Genomic DNA, 20,181 nt, shown 5'->3' with positions numbered 1-20,181 from the left:
CACTGTTCTCTCTCCCTCTGTTCTCTCTGCCCCTGTTCTCTCTCTCCCTCTGTTCTCTCTCTCCCTCTGTTCTCTCTCTCCCTCTGTTCTCTCTCTCCCTCTGTTCTCTCTGACCCTGTTCTCTCTCTCCCTCTGTTCTCTCTCTCCCTCTGTTCTTTCTCTCCCTCTGTTCTCTTCCCCTTTCCCACACATATACATACATATTCACTCCTTCACCAACACACACAGACACACACTGACAGACAGACAGATGCACACACACACAAACACACACACACTGTCTCTCCAGGCCTCTCAGGTTGCTGACATATTCAGTTTTTGCACGTATAAAGTAATAATAATAATATTAGCGGGTGTGACATAGCTAGGGTCCATGGGCTGACACCGCCAGGACTTCTATAAATATCCCCCCTTTTCTGGGGGAATCCGAGACGCAGCACAGAACTTCAGTTTACACAGCTGAGGAGCATGTGGAAGAAACTCTCCCTCTCTCTCACCTTCTCCTCCCTCCCTCTCTCCTCCTTTCTTTCTATCCCTCTCTTCATTCCTACCACTCCACCTCTTTGCCTGCCCTGCCCCTGCAGCTTGCTACTGTACCTCTCTTTTTCTCCATCCTCCCTTTCCTCTCTGTCTCTTTCTTTCTTTTCAATGTGAATGATATGGGGGTGATACTGCTCCCATGGTGTATGAAGGCAGGAGAGGGTCTGCTTGTGGAATTGAGGTGAAGTGAAAAGTTAGTGGTTCTCCTCTCTCCCATCTCCTCCTCTCTCCCATCTCCTTCTCTCTCCCATTTCATTCTCCCCCTCTCTCTAATCTTCTTCTCTACTCCTCTCCCCATCTCCTTCTCTCCTCCACTCCCATCTCCTCCTCTCTCCCATTTCCTTCTCTCCTCCTCTCTCCAATCTTCTTCTCTCCTCCTCTCTCCCATTTCCTTCTCTCCTCCTCTCTCCAATCTTCTTCTCTCCTCCTCTCTCCCATTTCCTTCTCTCCTCCTCTCTCTAATCTTCTTCTCTACTCCTCTCCCCATCTCCTTCTCTCCTCCACTCCCATCTCCTCCTCTCTCCCATCTCCTCCTCTCACCCATTTCCTTCTCTCCTTTCCCCATCTCCTTCTCTCCTCTCTCCCATCTCCTCCTCTCTCCCATCTCCCTCTCACCTCCTCTCCCCATCTCCTTCTCTCCTCCACTCCCATCTCCTTCTCTCCTCTCTCCAATCTCCTTCTCCCCTCCTTCTCTCTTCCTCTCCAATCTCCTTCTCGCCTCCTCTCTCCATGTCCTTCTCGGCCTCCTCTCTCCCAACTCCTTCTCTCCTTTCTCCATCTCCTTCTTTCTCCTCCTTCTCTCCCATCTCCCCTTCTCTCATCTCCTTCTCTCCTCCTCTCTCCCATCTCCTTCTCTCCTCTCTCCCATCTCCTTCTCTCCTCCTCTCTCCTCTCTCCCATCTCCTTCTCTCCTCCTCTCTCCCATCTCCTTCTCTCCTCTCTCCCATCTCCTTCTCTCCTCTCTCCCATCTCCTTCTCTCCTATCTCCTTCTCTCCTCCTCTCTCCCATCTCCTTCTCTCCTCTCTCCCATCTCCTTCTCTCCTCCTCTCTCCCATCTCCTTCTCTCCTCTCTCCCATCTCCCGCCTCCTCTCTCCATGTCCTTCTCGGCCTCCTCTCTCCCAACTCCTTCTCTCCTTTCTCCATCTCCTTCTCTCCTCTTCTTTCCCATCTCCTTCTCTCCTTTCTTTCCATCTCCTTCTCTCCTCCTCTTCTCCCATCTCCTTCTCTCATCTCCTTCTCTCCTCCTCTCTCCCATCTCCTTCTCTCCTCTCTCCCATCTTCTTCTCTCCTCCTCTCTCCCATCTCCTTCTCTCCTCTCTCCCATCTCCTTCTCTCCTCCTCTCTCCCATCTCCTTCTCTCCTCCTCTCTCCCATCTCCCATCTCCTCTCTCCCATCTCCTTCTCCTCTCTCCCATCTCCTTCTCTCCTCTCTCCCATCTCCTTCTCTCCTCCTCTCTCCCATCTCCTTCTCTCCTCTCTCCCATCTCCTTCTCTCCTCCTCTCTCCCATCTCCTTCTCTCCTCTCTCCCATCTCCTTCTCTCCTCCTCTCTCCCATCTCATTCTCTCATCTCCTTCTCTTCCCACACTTTTAAAATCTCTTACTGTCTGTCTCTCTCCTTGTTACAAGCTCTGCCTCTCCTCTTGTTCTCCTTAACATCTGCTGCAGTAATCAACAGTTATCTCCCCATAGGGGCCATGCATGCACACGCCTGGCCACACACGTGCACGTGCATGGTCAAGGACACACACACACACACACACACACACACACACACACACACACACACACACACACACAGTAAGGAGACTGGGTGTCTGTGTATTAGCCAGCATCCACTAGGGGAAACCCTTGTTTTTGTAATGATGCAAGACTGCTGTCGCTTCTGGTGAGGTTCTAATTATGCCTTTCCACCCAAATTAAGTGTGTGACATATGAAGTACGTAGGGTTCTAGTGTGTGTGTATGTGTGTCATGTCTGATATCAGTCTATGGAAAGCTGTAGTTTTGTGCCCACTGCTGGGTTTACTGGTCTCTGTCCCCCCCTACAGGATATAGCTCATAGGTACAACAACACGCCATTCACGTTACAGTGCTGCTGGTCAAATGAACTACACACTACATTATCATGCATGAGGCTGGTATATGCCTGTGTCGACTGCTGATAGTGGTGACATTATTCAGTTGGGCAAAAGCTAGGCCGACATAGTTGCTTAAGCTAAGCGTACGGCACGTTTTGATTAGGCCTTCTCTGAAAGGAGTTACCGGTATATGTAGTAATGTTTCAGCGCACATGAAGGTTTGGTTTGCGCAATCGGTTTTGATGTAATTTAGTTTGTGTGTTACTTGTTTGAAGTGCAATAGTGTGATAATCTGGTTTTCTTCTTTATAAGTGTGTTATTCTATTTATGTATTTGTGTGATATAGGATTTGTGCAATTCAGTCAATTTCTTGTTATTGAAAATCTAGCTGACCTATTTTCTATCTCATACAAATGTCAATTTGCAGCCCGACACTTTCGACGCTGGTTTAGCTCAGTGGTTACTTCAACTGAAATCCTGTTTTAAGGTCCGCGGGCCTTAAGTACGAACCACGGGCGCTGTCCTGCGTTTTATTATTGTTTTGTTTTTTAAAGATCACCCAAACAAATATTTCAATTCCATTTAAAGTAGACAATTACAATTCAGGTTACATTTTTCATTTGTATTATGGACATTTAATAATGAAATACATAGTGACCCCGTGGGTATCTTTATTTTTAAATAAATAAATACATTCTGAAAAGTTTGTGATATATCAGTAGACTATCTAGTCCAACAATTACACTGCATCCTTCACTTCTTTACAAAACCGTCTAAACCATTTGAACGAAACATAGTCTGTGCTTATCTGCACTGCCAGAATCTACAGTACATTGTCCTGTGTGTAGGCTGCCTGATTTACCTGAATGTACCAGCAGGAGGCGCTCTGAGACCACGGAATATCAGATAGGCCTAATAAACATGAACAAACTGCAATTATTTCTTGCATTTTAAATGAGAGGCCATTGGGCAACCAGCTTTAGATATATAGGGCCTAGTAATAATGAAACCTGCAAACACAATTAAAACATAATTATTATAATTATTTATTGAGTTTTTCCAATGTAAATGATATGTATATTGGAAATTATTTTTATATTGTCATATGCCTAAGTGATTTAAGCACTTGGTTAACGGCACATGGAGTTAAACAGGTTGGTTACTTGAACTCAGTAAACTTGAATCCAATCTTAATCATTATTTTTATTGTCAAGTTTGGCCGCGTTAGTTTCAGTTTTTTTCTCATAGCATGAGTAATGCACAGCTAAGAGCACCAACGCTTTACACAAGGACCTGTCAGTTCCGTGTTATTGGAGAGCTCTGTGACGTCAACTATATCTCATACAAAGGTCTATCTGCAGCCCTAGATTTCTGGCGCTGGTTTAGCTCAGTGGTTACTTCAACTTGGTTTCTGTTTCACGGTCCGCGGGCTATGAAGTACGAACCACGGGCGCTGTCCAACGCTTTTTATTTAATTTTTCGAAAAAAGGTCTACAAAACACATATGTTAATTCCATTTAAAGTAGACAATTACAATTCAGTTGATAGGTTACATTTTGCATTTGTATTTTGTACATTTAATAACAACATATAATAATACTAATATTTGACCTTTATTGAACCAGGGAGGCCAGTTGAGAACAAGTTCTCATTTACAACTGCGACCTGGTCAAGATAAAGCAGTGCGACAAAAACACAGAGTTGCACATGGAATAAACAAAACATACAGTCAATAACAGAATAGAAAAATCTGTATACAGTGTATGCAAATGTAGTAAGATTAGGGAGGTAAGGCAATACATTAATAACATTAACTGAATTGACAGCAATAGATGGTGATCCTGTGGTATCTTTATTATGTTGAATGTATTTATCTTTAAAGAATTGTAATCCATAATCCCTATTGAATGTTTTCACATCAAGACTACCCCTAGACTTGGCAGTGACGTAGTGACCCAGTGAGTGACAGAACACTCAGTGTGCACCGCTCTGTATTTTCCGCTGGCTGCCCCACCAACACAGAAAGCACTGAGCTAGGCTGAAACACCTGCGTTTTGGAGCCCAGTTGTGTGGCGTCAATTCCTTGTTATTGAAAATCTAGCTGACCTATTTTCTATCTCATACAAATGTCAATCTGCAGCCCGACACTTTCGACGCTGGTTTAGCTCAGTGGTTACTTCAACTGAAATCCTGTTTTAAGGTCCGCGGGCCTTAAGTACGAACCACGGGCGCTGTCCTGCGTTTTATTATTGTTTTGTTTTTTAAAGATCACCCAAACAAATATTTCATTTCCATTTAAAGTAGACAATTACAATTCAGGTTACATTTTTCATTTGTATTATGGACATTTAATAATGAAATACATAGTGACCCCGTGGGTATCTTTATTTTTAAATAAATAAATACATTCTGAAAAGTTTGTGATATATCAGTAGACTATCTAGTCCAACAATTACACTGCATCCTTCACTTCTTTACAAAACCGTCTAAACCATTTGAACGAAACATAGTCTGTGCTTATCTGCACTGCCAGAATCTACAGTACATTGTCCTGTGTAGGCTGCCTGATTTACCTGAATGTACCAGCAGGAGGCGCTCTGAGACCACGGAATATCAGATAGGCCTAATAAACATGAACAAACTGCAATTATTTCTTGCATTTTAAATGAGAGGCCATTGGGCAACCAGCTTTAGATATATAGGGCCTAGTAATAATGAAACCTGCAAACACAATTAAAACATAATTATTATAATTATTTATTGAGTTTTTCCAATGTAAATGATATGTATATTGGAAATTATTTTTATATTGTCATATGCCTAAGTGATTTAAGCACTTGGTTAACGGCACATGGAGTTAAACAGGTTGGTTACTTGAACTCAGTAAACTTGAATCCAATCTTAATCATTATTTTTATTGTCAATTTTGGCCGCGTTAGTTTCAGTTTTTTTCTCATAGCATGAGTAATGCACAGGTAAGAGCACCAACGCTTTACACAAGGACCTGTCAGTTCCGTGTTATTGGAGAGCTCTGTGACGTCAACTATATCTCATACAAAGGTCTATCTGCAGCCCTAGATTTCTGGCGCTGGTTTAGCTCAGTGGTTACTTCAACTTGGTTTCTGTTTCACGGTCCGCGGGCTATGAAGTACGAACCACGGGCGCTGTCCAACGCGTTTTTTATTTTTTTTTCGAAAAAGGTCTACAAACACATATGTTAATTCCATTTAAAGTAGACAATTACAATTCAGTTGATAGGTTACATTTTGCATTTGTATTTTGTACATTTAATAACAACATATAATAATACTAATATTTGACCTTTATTGAACCAGGGAGGCCAGTTGAGAACAAGTTCTCATTTACAACTGCGACCTGGTCAAGATAAAGCAGTGCGACAAAAACACAGAGTTGCACATGGAATAAACAAAACATACAGTCAATAACAGAATAGAAAAATCTGTATACAGTGTATGCAAATGTAGTAAGATTAGGGAGGTAAGGCAATACATTAATAGCAATAGATGGTGATCCTGTGGTATCTTTATTATGTTGAATGTATTTATCTTTAAAGAATTGTAATCCATAATCCCTATTGAATGTTTTCACATCAAGACTACCCCTAGACTTGGCAGTGACGTAGTGACCCAGTGAGTGACAGAACACTCAGTGTGCACCGCTCTGTATTTTCCGCTGGCTGCCCCACCAACACAGAAAGCACTGAGCTAGGCTGAAACACCTGCGTTTTGGAGCCTTATTCCAGAAATCAAAAAACGAGACCATGTTTGTATGCGGCTTTATTAACTCAATTCTATATTTTTTTTTTGACATTGTTTGAGAAATGATATGTAGATTAAAAAACATGAGCTGTCGCACACCCAGAAAAATGTGTTTATGTGGAGGTGCTGACTAATGGCAAATAAACTATAAACGGTCAAAATGAAGAGAGTATTATGTATTGAGTTTCTCCTATGTAAATGATGTGTATGATAGAAGTGATGTGTATACTGTCATATGCCTAAGTGATTTGGGCACTTGCTTAACAGCACATGGATTTAAACACGTTGGTTATCTGACCTCAATAAATGTATATATAGTAATTAATTCATGTCTACTCTGACTGATTGTACTATGCACATCAAGACTATATATAGATATTTGTCTTCTTCTCAATGTTCCCTGTGATGGTTCAAACCCACAGGCCTGCCTGGAGTTTTTCGATTGCAATTCAATTTTGTTCACAAAAGTTAGCATATGACGTTATATCAAGAGAATTACATAAACTATTGATCCAAGGAACAATGCTTAAGCCATATAGATGAATGACGAATTTGACTAAACTTTATAGCACTGTGATAACTATAGCCTAAGACTCTTCAACACCTTGGCCTACTCTGTTTATTATGACTTGAATGGAGTCTCAAGTCTGAAATTCTTGTTTTTATTGTCAAGTTTGGTTGCCTTAGTTTCTGCTTCTTCCTCATGGCCTAAGTACAGCACTAGATTGTTTTTGCAGTCTTTATGAATGTAAGCTGTTTAACCAGTAGATGGCGCAGAGGATCATCATGACATAGGCTCTATCTCATACAAAAGTCCTTCTGCAGCCGGAGATTCTCGACGCTGGTTTAGCTCAGTGGTTACTTCAATCGAAAATCCTGTTTCACGGTCCGCGGGCCAGAAGTACGAACCACGGGCGCTGTCCTGCGTTTTTTATTTTTTGATATCGAAACAATGTCTCCAAAACAAATATGTTAATTCAATTTAAAGTAGACTATTACAATTCAGTTTATAGGTTACATTTTCCATTTGTACTATGGACATTTAGTAATAACATTAAATCAATAGGAGTAACTGAATTAACAGCAATACATAGTGACCCTGTGGGGATCTTTATTTTGTTAAACGTACTTTTCCTGGCCTGGGGCATAATAAACGGATATTTCTGATTAGGTCTACCAAATTATTGAAATCTTATAATCATAGAGTTTTTTTCCCCAGTATAGTTTCTATCTCGTTCACTGGGAACCTGCAGTCCCCCATTGACCTATGGGTTAGGGAAGACTTACTGATTAACTTATTGATTAACGTCGCCTAAATCATAGCGGAGGTCTTACGCCATTTTGCAGGCTCCCCTCTCGGCGCTGGGTTACTACAGAGGTTACTTCAGCTGTAAAACCATCTAAAGGACCTCATGTGGGCCCACATACGAACCACCAAAATAACTTCCCCTTCGAGAGTTGTTACGTTGTACGTTGCCTTCACGTTGTACGTTGCCGTATTTTAAAAATACACATTTAAGCTTTGTTTTGAGGATATAGTTTAATATGAAATTGAAGAGTTTTTGTTGTTTCAATGTAAAGAAAACAAAAGATTATGATTGTAGGCTACAGTATTGCAGTACTGTCTACTCTAACATTTCTCCTCAAACAATTATCCGGCAGATGGCGCTCTCGGATCACGAATAAAAACGCATGTCAGTAAACCTGTACATTAACTGTGTTAGACTTTCCACATGGCTTCAGGTCAAGTCCATTTCAGTGCAATTCAGAATTTAGGAAGTGAATGAGCCGCAGTTTAAGATTTTCAGTCTTTTCAGTTAATATTCTTATTAATTTGTAATGTTATGACAAATGATTTATAGCCTACTTTACTGACATTTGGCTAATTAAATAATAATGTACTCAACTTCTACAAACAAGAATCAAGTAATACGATATGATAGAGCAGGTCTGGACTATGATTTTCCGACAGAGTTGAACGTTGTGTGTTTCAAGCCTCAAGCAGATTGAGAGAGTCAAGATGGAACAACATGACTTTCCCCCTTCTGATGACCAGGTGGCGAATCGCATCTCTGCATGTCTGGCAGACATATCCGTGTGGATGACGGATCACCACCTCAAGCTGAACCTCGGCAAGACGGAACTGCTCTTCCTCCCGGGGAAGGACTGCCCGTTCCATGATCTCGCCATCACGGTTGACAACTCCATTGTGTCCTCCTCCCAGAGCGCTAAGAACCTTGGCGTGATCCTGGACAACACCCTGTCGTTCTCAACTAACATCAAGGCGGTGGCCCGTTCCTGTAGGTTCATGCTCTACAACATCCGCAGAGTACGACCCTGCCTCACACAGGAAGCGGCGCAGGTCCTAATCCAGGCACTTGTCATCTCCCGTCTGGATTACTGCAACTCGCGTTGGCTGGGCTCCCTGCCTGTGCCATTAAACCCCTACAACTCATAAGCTTTGTCTGGTGTTCAACCTTCCCAAGTTTTCACGTCACCCCGCTCCTCCGCTCCCTCCACTGGCTTCCAGTTGAAGCTCGCATTACAAGACCATGGTGCTTGCCTACGGAGCTGTGAGGGGAACGGCACCTCAGTACCTCCAGGCTCTGATCAGGCCCTACACCCAAACAAGGGCACTGCGTTCATCCACCTCTGGCCTGCTCGCCTCCCTACCACTGAGGAAGTACAGTTCCCGCTCAGCCCAGTCAAAACTGTTCGCTGCTCTGGCCCCCCAATGGTGGAACAAACTCCCTCACGACGCCAGGACAGCGGAGTCAATCACCACCTTTGAGACACCTGAAACCCCACCTCTTTAAGGAATACCTAGGATAGGATAATAATCCCTCTCACCCCTCCCTGAAAAGATTTAGATGCACTACTGTTCCACTGGAGGTCATAAGGTGAATGCACCAATTTGTAAGTCGCTCTGGATAAGAGCGTCTGCTAAATGACTTAAATGTTAAAATGTTAAATGACTTGAGCAGAGGGAGGATGTCAACGGGGGAGAGGCTATATAGTAGACTATACACATTAACATGTTTTTTTTTCTCGTTCTAGAAATCTTTGCAAACAAATTATCTTCAGCTTCGTGTAATGTTTATAACAAGTATAGTTGCTGTCACAGATTGTTGTTCATTGAACTCCAAGCCCACTCAGTGATGGCACATCTTGCCTCTTTGTCAACATAGATAAGAACGAACTGCCGTTCAGCCGGTTAACTCTCGGTTTAGTTAGCCTATCACCGGACTGCCGCCAATCGTCTCTCCGCTCTCTCCTGTGTGTGTGTGTGTGTGTGTGTGTGCGTGTTTGTGCGTGTGCGTGTACGTGTACGTGTGTGTACGTGAGATAGGGGGAGGGAACGGTAGAGACAGAGAAAGCAATTTAATGACATCTGTGTGTGCTCGGCCGGGTCACGGTTAAGGTGATTGTTGAGTGTGAGAGCAGTTCAGAGAATGCCGTGGTGCTTTTGCCATCGGACAATGCAAGTGGGAGGAGAGGCGAGGGATGACACGATCTTAATGCGCCCTGTAATGCATGTTCATGTAACAGGCACCGAGGGACTGTCGGTGCATCCAACGGAGTGTTTTGGGATTATTTATCACAAAACATGTGTATTGTTCTGTTGGGGAACCGGTTGATCCCGGATAGCTACACACTAATCCCCCACTCCGTTAATTAAAAAGACGAGGAAACCAATGGAACTGGTGTTCTTTCAGAAATGTAATCATTTCTGGAGAAGCTTAACCATCTGCTGGAGGTTAAGTCTGTGAGCAGATTGTGTTTTCTGGTTATTTAAACCCGTGGATTTCCCTTTTTTTCTACTAGAAGAAGAGGCGGGTGGGGTGGGTGGTCTCTGGGGGTGAAGGGGGTCGTCGCTAAGAGAGGGTGTGGGGATTTTTTATGTTTTTTTGGTCTCGGTGGCTGTGTCGTCAGCTCAAGTGGAGAAATTTGAGCTCGAGCCACGGGGTTTAATTGGAATGTGACTTGAGTCTGTCAAGAGAAGACGCCGAGCGAGCCGATGTATTCCGTCTGCCTAATGTGTGTGTGTTTTTGATGTCTGACTGACTGACCAGGATTAAATGCGAAAGATTAGATTTGAGCAAACATGTGCCACACTCTAAGTGTCCCGGGCTTTCCTCTTTGTCTTTTCAGAGCCAAAACTGCCATCTCCATAATCTTCTAAAGTTATTCCATCATATTTACATCTGTTCAAATGACCTTGGCTAAGATTGTGCCTCTTGTCTGTACAAATAACCTCCTGTCTTTTGCCCCGTTTTTATGTTATCTCCGTAAAATGATCGCAAGTATCCCTGTAAATAATCATGTCAAATGTGACTATGATATAATCCCAACAGTAATACCTTCCTGTGATTAAACGGTGTGATGATGGTTTTTATGTTGATTGAGTTGAAACGTGTTCAGGTCTGCGGATACAGAGACATCGTTGTAATGCGTTTGTTTGTACCAGTGCCTCTTTTTTTTTTGTTGCCTTCATTATTTTTAGCTGGAAAATATATGCTCACAAACAATCATTAAAATTGAATAACCCATTAAGGATTCTTTTTGTAAACCCCAAATACTCTATGATGATAAATCCATGGGGTAATTTTGGTCATAAATTTTCAAAGAAACCCTATTTGCAATCCCATGTATACCTACAGTGGCCAAAAGCTATATGATACAAGAAGAGCCTTTTTAGTTGTTGTTATAGTTGTATTCCCAATATTGTGTTTTTATAAATTGTTTTATTTGAAAGGCCTGAAGGACCATGTGTCGGACGAGACCTTTGAAATCTGCGTGAAATAACTAGAAAACGACACCCTCGATGGAAAGTGATTTACCCCTAATCCAAATCTGCCCCTGATGTCTCGAATGAAAGTGACGCTGTTGTCGCGTCTCTAATCGCTCCGAGGAGCCGCGCCAGATAAAGGGTTAACCGTGCTACTGTAATTAGTCGCTGCTCTCATGTCGTCGTCCTCCAATATAGTGCTGGGCGTAGCCACGGACCCTTACCTCTCCTAAACACACACGCACACACACACCTCCCCATCGGCTTCTCGGAATATCTAATACACTGGGAAATCATAGTGCGAGCCTCCCCCGCTCACACACTGCTACTGCGCGCGTGGAGCAGAGACGCTTTACTCATATCATCCAAGTTTACGTTCCCGTTTTATATTATTCTAAAATGCAATAATTTGATGAAAGTATATTGTACTTGCGCAATGGAGTAATCTGATAGGAAGTTTGGCCTTTTTATTTGTTTCTACAACAACTGGAAACAAATCGACAAATTATTTTATAAAGTGCATAATGTCAGTGACGGGTAAACTCATTCTGTGCTGTTTTTACTCTTGACGATTTTCTGGTGCGCGTTTGAGATGGCGCACAGGCTCGTGAGCACCCGGTGGACACCGTTAACCGGGCTGGTGGGGTGCCTGCTGGTGTGCAATTGTGTGGTGGACCTGGTTCTCGCACAGATTCGGTACTCTATCCCCGAGGAGTTGGAGCACGGAGCTTTTGTCGGTAATATCGCCGAGGACCTGGGCTTGGATGTAGCCAAGCTATCCTCTCGTCGGTTTCGGATTGTATCCGGGGCCAAAAAACAATACTTAGAAGTGAATCTGGAAAACGGTATTTTGTTCGTTAACGAGAAGATTGACCGCGAGGAACTGTGTGAACGGAGTCCGACCTGCTTCTTGCACTTGCAAGTGGTGATCGAGAATCCGTTAGAACTGTACCGAGTGGAGGTGGAGATTTTGGATGTGAATGACAACTCTCCCAATTTCCCATGGAGCGAGTTTAATCTGGAGATTACAGAGTCGGCGGCGCCCGGGTCTCGGTTCCCGTTGGAAAGTGCGCAGGACCAGGACGTGGGCACCAACTCGCTCCGCTCCTACCAGCTGAGCTCCAACGAACACTTTGTGCTGAACATCCAGACGCGTAATGATGGGAGCAAGTTTGCCGAGCTCGTTCTGGAGACCCCACTGGACCGGGAGCAGCAGAAGGCGCAAGAGATGGTGCTCACATCCGTGGACGGGGGCTCGCCTGAGCGCTCGGGCACAGCTCTCATCACCATCACGGTGCTGGATGCCAACGATAACGTGCCCGTTTTCGACCAGTCTGTTTACCGGGCGAGCCTGGTAGAAAACGCACCGAGAGGGACATTAGTGCTGAAGCTAAATGCTACTGATTTGGACGAGGGTGCGAACGGGGAGGTGTCCTATGCATTCAGTGGGCACGCACCACTCAAAGTGCGCGAGCTGTTCAGCGTAGACCAGTACACAGGTGAGATCCGAGTGAAGGGGATTGTGGACTATGAGAAAGCGAGTGTGTATGAGCTGTATGTGCAGGCTAAAGACAGGGGTCCCTCCGCAGTGGCCGTGCACAGTAAGGTACTGGTGGATATCTTAGATGTGAATGACAACGCGCCGGAAGTCATCCTCACCTCCGTGTCCACGCCTGTCCAGGAGGATTCGCCACCGGGAACGGTGATAGCCGTTATAAGCGTCATGGACCGGGACTCGGGAGAGAACGGGAATGTGCATTGCCAGATCCCCAGCAACGTCCCCTTCCAGCTCCACTCCTCCTTTAAGAACTACTATACTCTGATGACTAGTGAGTTTCTCGACAGAGAAGCTTTCTCCGAGTACAACATCACCCTCACGGCCCGGGACCTGGGCTCCCCGTCGCTCTCCACGAGGAAAACCATCCTCGTCCAAGTGTCTGACATTAACGACAACCCCCCGCGCTTCGCCCAGCCATCATACACAGTTTACGTGACCGAGAATAACGCCCCGGGCGCATCCATTTGCTCAGTCACTGCTTTCGACCCCGATTCTAATCAGAACGCCTATCTGTCCTACTCGATTCTAGAGGGTCAGATCCATGGCATGCCCGTGTCCACTTACGTCTCCATCAACTCGGACAACGGAAACATCTACGCGCTGCGCTCCTTTGACTACGAGCAGCTAAGGAACTTTCAGATACGGGTGCAGGCGCAGGACGCCGGTTTCCCCCCACTCAGCAGTAATATCACAGTAAATGTGTTCGTATTGGACCAGAACGACAACTCTCCGGTCATCGTGTCCCCCTTGCCCAAGAACGGGACTGTAGCAACAGAGGTGGTCCCGAGGTCAGTAGATGCGGGGTACCTAGTCATCAAGATCACTGCGCTAGATGCGGACGCAGGACAGAACTCCCGCATCTCCTACCAGGTGCTCCAGGCTACGGACCCGGGGCTGTTTAGTGTCGCCCTCTACACAGGAGAAATCAGGACAATTCGCCGGATCGTGGATAAGGACGCTACGAGGCAGAGACTCGTCATCCTAGTCAAGGACAACGGCCAGCCGCCTCTCTCCGCCACCGTCTCCATCCTCCTCTCCGTGGTCGAGAACGTGCCCGAGTCCCTGTCTGATTTCGGCGACCTCACTCTGAGCCCGCAGCCCCCCTCCAACCTCGCCCTCTACTTGATCGTGTCACTGAGCACCATCTCGCTAATCTTCCTGGTGGCTATTATTGTGCTGGCTGCGGTCAAATGTTACAAGGACAAAGACACACTCAGCGGGTACAGCCTCCCTCCCTTCGCCTGCTGCTGCGGGGGCTTCCAGCCAGAGCCACCCCCCGAGGTATTCAAAAAATCTAACCTGAACCTGCAAATCTCCACCGGGGCTAAAGTGCCTACCAACTGCATGGAGGTAAATGGCAGCGGCACTCTGTCCCAAGCCTACTGCTATAAAGTGTGTCTGACCCCCGAGTCAGATAAGAGTGACTTTATGTTCCTGAAGCCGTGCAGCCCCAGCAGGACCTGGAGGAACAACGAGACGAAGGGGGCAGACAACTTTGCTTGGAGCGCGCACAACCGGAGCGCATCCGCGAATAACAATTCCGGAGCCACCACTCCGAATGAGGTAAAGTGAAAGTGAATGTGTTAGCACATTTATATAAATCATTTATCCCCTTCACTTATACTTCCATGTATACTGTGTGGTATAATGCCCATTTTTGTTTAAAACATAATCAAGTACTTCACATTATATCGAATAAAGGGGAAATCATACATGCGGCAATGAGACTTTATCTGAGTGAACTTGAACGACACAATATTCAGAGGTCAATATTCATCAGGCGGAGTAAAATTCTCTACTAATGCAACCTACACATGTTTATCTTCCATTCCTGTTAGTGTTTATACCTTAGTTATAGACCTACAGTAATGACGCGATAAAATATTTTGTTTTTATAATAAGAGAGTGGATATTCTATTCACAGAGGCTATGAAAGGAATATGAATGAGCTAGTTGTGTCTTATCTCTCTCACGTCGCGCACAGAACAGAACCGTCTGCCAGAAATATCCGTTTCACAGAGCAACGGAGATGAATCAACCTCAGTCCTGTTTGTTTCGATGCTTATACATCGACCCCTAATCAATTTAATGTTTATAAGCTATTTGAGCTGTCTACGATCATGATTTGTCCATTGTTATTTTGAAAACATTTTCCGAGTAATATAGTAAATGACAAATCCCATAACGTTTCTATGCTTGTGTATTGGTGTGGTAGCATACAATCAATGTCATTGCATGTCTCCTGCTATGTGATACGACGAGAAAGACATCGCCCATACTTTTCCTTCACAAACCACCAGTTGGAATTGATTTTTTTTTTGTCTGCGAATAGAGTTTTTACCATAAGTACAAGGTTAACGGCTGACAGACAAGGTGAATGATAGACCATCTCGGAAATAGAACTCCACTTTTCTAAGTATGCTGTCAACGACCGTTCTGGAGAATCGTCCACCTCTCATTTGTTTGGACAGATCACCTCACTGACTATGCCTCAAGGGCACAGACACGGTCGAGCCGTTATATTGCACACAACGCGGAGCATACGAAAGGGGGTCGCGTCCATTATTGATGAAAAATGGCAAAGGGCTGGTTTCTGGGGTACTGGGGAGGAGAAGGGGTAGGGGGATGGGGGGGGCTGGCTGGGACGTGGCGCGCCTGTAGATTGCCCCGGCGAGGAGAGAGATGTGGATCGGTGTTTTGTCCTGAGCGAAGGAAGGGTGGGGGGGGGGACCGAGGGAGGGACGGAGAGAGAGAGAGGAAGGCGAGACTGCTGTTGTCGGAGTCACTAGATTGGACCGGAAAACCGTGAATGTGATGTGTGCGTATTGCCCAGTGTACATCTCTATCAAATCAAATCACATTGTATTTGTCACATACACATGGTTAGCAGATGTTAATGGTCACATACACATGGTTAGCAAATGTTAATGGTCACATACACATGGTTAGCAGATGTTAATGGTCACATACACATGGTTAGCAGATGTTAATGCATCACATACACATGGCTAGCAGATGTTAATGCGAGTGTAGCGAAATGCTTGTGCTTCTAGTTCCGACAATGCAGTAATAACCAACAAGTAATCTAGCTAACAATTCCAAAACTACTGTATTATACACAGTGTAAGGGGATAAAGAATATGTACATAAAGATATATGAATGAGTGATGGTACAGAGCGGCATAGGCAAGATACAGTAGATGGTATCGAGTACAGTATATACATATGAGATGAGTATGTAAACAAAGTAGCATAGTTAAAGTGGCTAGTGATACATGTATTACATAAGGATGCAGTAGATGATATAGAGTACAGTATATACCGTATGCATATGAGATGAATAATGTAGGGTAGGTAAACATTATATTAGGTAGCATTGTTTAAAGTGGCTAGTGATATATTTTACATCATTTCCCATCAATTCCCATTATTAAAGTGGCTGGAGTTGAGTCAGTGTCAGTGTGTTGGCAGCAGCCACTCAATGTTAGTGGTGGCTGTTTAACAGTCTGATGGCCTTGAGATAGAAGCTGTTTTTCAGTCTCTCGGTCCCAGCTTTGATGCACCTGTACTGACCTCGCCTTCTGGATGATAGCGGGGTGAACAGGCAGTGGCTCGGGTGGTTGTTGTCCTTGATGATCTTTATGGCCTTCCTGTAACATCGGGTGGTGTAGGTGTCCTGGAGGGCAGGTAGTTTGCCCCCGGTGATGCGTTGTGCAGACCTCACTACCCTCTGGAGAGCCTTACGGTTGTGGGTGGAGCAGTTGCCGTACCAGGCGGTGATACAGCCCAACAGGATGCTCTAATCTGGCACAATGTGTGCAGACAGTGACGGATAAAGGGACCCTTTTCTTCCTAGAATATCCCATCTCCGTTCTTCCTAGAATATCCCATCTCCGTTCTTCCTAGAATATCCCATCTCCGTTCTTCCTAGAATATCCCATCTCCGTTCTTCCTAGAATATCCCATCTCCGTATAGACTGAAGACTAAAAATGTCAGTCCCATTCATTGCAGGAACACCTCTGGCCATATAAAGAGCTTGATTCGAGGTCATGCTGATTGTTCTGCTCCTAGCTATGGCCCTCCAGGGGCTTGGTGTCCTTGATGGCGTTAATTGGTTCCCTTAAATCACCCCTGAGTTCGCCGAGAGTCACTCTCCCATATGAGTCAAATTGTATGGGTGCACAGCATGCCGCGGATCTGCGGATGACACGATACCAGCTCAAAGACTTACCAACTAAACAGTGAGATAGTTATATAGCCTATTGACAACCATATCCATGTTGTATGTAGACCTACATGTCGGCATAGTGTAATCTCAGCAGGGTGATAAAAATACATACATTGAAGGTGAAAGAGGAGACAGATTAGGCCTCTCCTACTCACAGGTCAACTGTTCTGTGAAACAGACTGATCAGATCAGATGACCTAGATAAGTGGGTAAAGCTGCAAGGACGGCACAACTTTTCTCGCCTCTCAGCAATACATAATTCAAAGCTGATCTTCTCGGAGAATCAGGGCAATATTCATGTGAAATTATACATACATAAAACACAAAAAACAATTACTTGTATAATTGTATTAATTTCCTGAGAATTCCCTGAGTCCCACGGTTTCCTTTGAATATTAAAATGGTGTTTTCGTTTCATCCCGGTTGGGTTCTAATTGTTTTTTGTGCAGAGCTGGCGCGGAATGTATTTTCAATACCGATTCTAATAATAGTGAATTAATAGAGCATGGAATCCGCACTATGAGACTTATTCCCGGAATACATATCACTCCGGAGTGCCCGTCCCCTCCCCTGCTGTGTTGTGCTGCAGTGGATGAAAGCGAAATAAATGACAGGCGAGTCATTGCTCAAGGCGCACATCCTCGCTGCCTTCTGAAAAAAGACCACAGGGAGGCAGTCAAGCTCCATGGAAAAAATATAATTTCCCGAATTAATTTAGACATCCGTTCCTTAAATGTCCAATTCAGCATTCAAATTCAATATCACGTAATTTCTGGGTTACAATTAAGTACCTTACTCTGATTGTTTAAATTAAAATGGTCAAAAGGAGACAAAAATAGCTTTTTTAGCAAAGATACATTTCTGGGGAGGGGGAAACTAAAAACTAGATGTTATCAGCAGAGAGGTTTGGAACTCTCTTATTGGTCTATTAACTCATTTATTACATGGTGATGTCACCTGGCAGGCCAAAAACCATCCCACCACAAACAAGTTCTTACACTAAAAGGACATTATCATAATTTTAACAATTTCACAGTATTATTCCAACCTGATAGTGTGGAAATATATATAAAACACAGGAACATCACGTTTCTGACTGCACTGATCCTTTAAAGTGACATGAATATAATGTAGAATATGCAAACATTGAATCCCTATTAGTGTCAATGCTCATCTCTTTAACAATGTTTTTAGACATGTGGTTTTAAGATCTTATTTTCTCTCTTAATCTATAGCTCAAGCAACCAAACACCGACTGGACCCTCCCAAAGAACCAGAAGTCCTCTCTGAAAAGGTAACAGTCACCTTTGACATGTACACTTCCAACTACCTCAGCATACCGGTCTTTGAGACAGAATGTTATTAATGAATGACTTGTGTGTGGTCATGCCAGAACATATTATGTGATTCTTCATGGATGGATCTATATCCTCCGCAGCTATAACTCTATCAACATGGACGGCACTCTGATGAGGAAGGCCATGCATGCAGACCCAGAGAACTACATGACACCCATGACGGGCCAGTACTGGACTTGGGGCACCCACATGAGGGGCACGTGAGGGCCTGGGCTTGAAACACACACACACACACACACACACACACACACACACACACACACACACACACACACACACACACACACACACACACACACACACAGAGAGAGAGAGCTAATGCCTCTCCCTGGATAATAGCAAACAGACAATGAGCATGTTATGAGCAGTTATGTTATACCCTGATGAAGACAGCTTGTCTGTTGAAACGTTGGACATAAATATTTTAGCATCTGAGCTCCTAGAATGTGCGACTCTCCTATATTAAAAAAAAAAAACGTTATGACTACATAAGCACTACTTCCACAGCGTTTACGTGTGTGTCTGTACTATCCTTGATTTCAGTCATACAGTATATTAATCAATATTATGTTTCTTCTTCCATAGACTACAAGATGTCTCCTCCTGCCACTGGCCCTCCTCCTCGCTGCTGCACCCCTCGGTGCACCCCTCCACCCCAGCAACAGCCCCAACCCCAACCCCAGCAGCCTCAGCATCCTCCACTCCCCCCTCATCCCCATCCTCACCCCCATCCTCACCCTCACCCCCAGCCACCTCCAGACTACCAACACAACGTGTACATCCCTGGCACGCCGTCGGCTCTGTGCACCCTGAGGCCAGCAGGCACCCACCACCGCAGCGAGCTGGATGTCCACAACTCCTTCTCCACCTTCGGCAAGAAGAGGCGCTTCATCCACAACTACGAGCCCCGGACAGAAGCAGCAGCAGCCGTCATCAACAACGACCTGTATAACGATTAATAGGGGGAGGGACAGAGAGTTACATGAAAAGGATTCATTCATGGCTGAATTCATGAAACATGTGTACAAACGGAGGAATGAATAAATCAACGTTCGACCTCCATGCTAATGGGAAGAGGGAGATGGATGGATGAATCCAAGAAGAGTGATCATTAAACCGTTTAAGATCTGCCTCTGTTGGCCATTGTTATTTTGTATACATTACTGTCATATGTATTATTGTTATTATTATTATTTATTGTTTTGACAATCAGCCTGGAGCAAAGAAAAATGATGAGAAATATCCAATTAGCCTAAGATTGGACAGCGCTTTTCACATTGTTATAAATATCAATTCTAGTTTTGAATGTTTACAAAAACGGACACAAACAACCAGGTTGCGTTTATTCATCTAAAACGGTTTGAAATGTATGGTTCTGTTCAGCGGAACTTGTGAGAATATGTATGAATATACCTGTAGATATGCAAACTGCATTTGTGATGCAGGTGATCCACACATGCTTAAGCAGTCATCTCCCCAACACATATATTGTATATACATTTCTGAGAATAAAGTGTTTTTTCTCATAATACGCTCTTCTTCCTCATGTATCAAGTATGGATCCTGCTCTGTTGAGCCGATGATGCTCATGTCATCGCCAGCTTCCCCCAAACAGGTTTCATTCTGAGGATGGGATAAATTGATTGAGAAACATTTTCAATGTCAATGAGCATCAGTCACACATCCACTTTAAAGTTGGGAAATTGTTTTAGGGTAAAAAAAGATGCAAGACGCACTAACACCGGGGAAAGCTTTCTGTCACGGTCAGCTGTGGCAAGGAATAAACCTAGTAAAATGCCAGTACATGCCCACTGGAGTGCTTGCATTTCCATTTGGCCTCAGAGAAT

The 20,181-nt window shown here is 44.3% G+C and overlaps 1 protein-coding gene across 1 annotated transcript; it reads left to right on the top strand.

Moving 5' to 3' along the window:
* The first annotated feature begins 11,429 nt into the window (after window positions 1–11,429).
* LOC115124720 (protocadherin beta-15-like) lies at window positions 11,430–19,853 on the top strand. Its single transcript, XM_029654185.2, has 4 exons — window positions 11,430–14,310; window positions 18,212–18,270; window positions 18,415–18,530; window positions 18,920–19,853. The coding sequence occupies exons 1-4, from the start codon at window positions 11,782–11,784 to the stop codon at window positions 19,291–19,293; spliced, it is 3,078 nt and encodes a 1,025-aa protein (XP_029510045.2). The 5' UTR covers window positions 11,430–11,781; the 3' UTR covers window positions 19,294–19,853.
* The last annotated feature ends 328 nt before the right edge of the window (window positions 19,854–20,181 follow it).

Source organism: Oncorhynchus nerka, linkage group LG5 (genome assembly GCF_034236695.1).
Source record: "Oncorhynchus nerka isolate Pitt River linkage group LG5, Oner_Uvic_2.0, whole genome shotgun sequence".
Taxonomy (NCBI): Eukaryota; Metazoa; Chordata; class Actinopteri; order Salmoniformes; family Salmonidae; genus Oncorhynchus; species Oncorhynchus nerka.
This window is presented reverse-complemented; position numbering and strand designations above follow the sequence as displayed.

Coding starts and splice junctions, on each gene's coding strand:
- LOC115124720 (XM_029654185.2), top strand. CDS start 11,782: ATGGCGCACAGGCTCGTGAGCACCCGGTGGACACCGTTAACCGGGCTG. Junction 14,311..18,211: donor GAGCCACCACTCCGAATGAG/GTAAAGTGAAAG, acceptor CTTAATCTATAG/CTCAAGCAACCAAACACCGA. Junction 18,531..18,919: donor TTGGGGCACCCACATGAGGG/GCACGTGAGGGC, acceptor CTTCTTCCATAG/ACTACAAGATGTCTCCTCCT.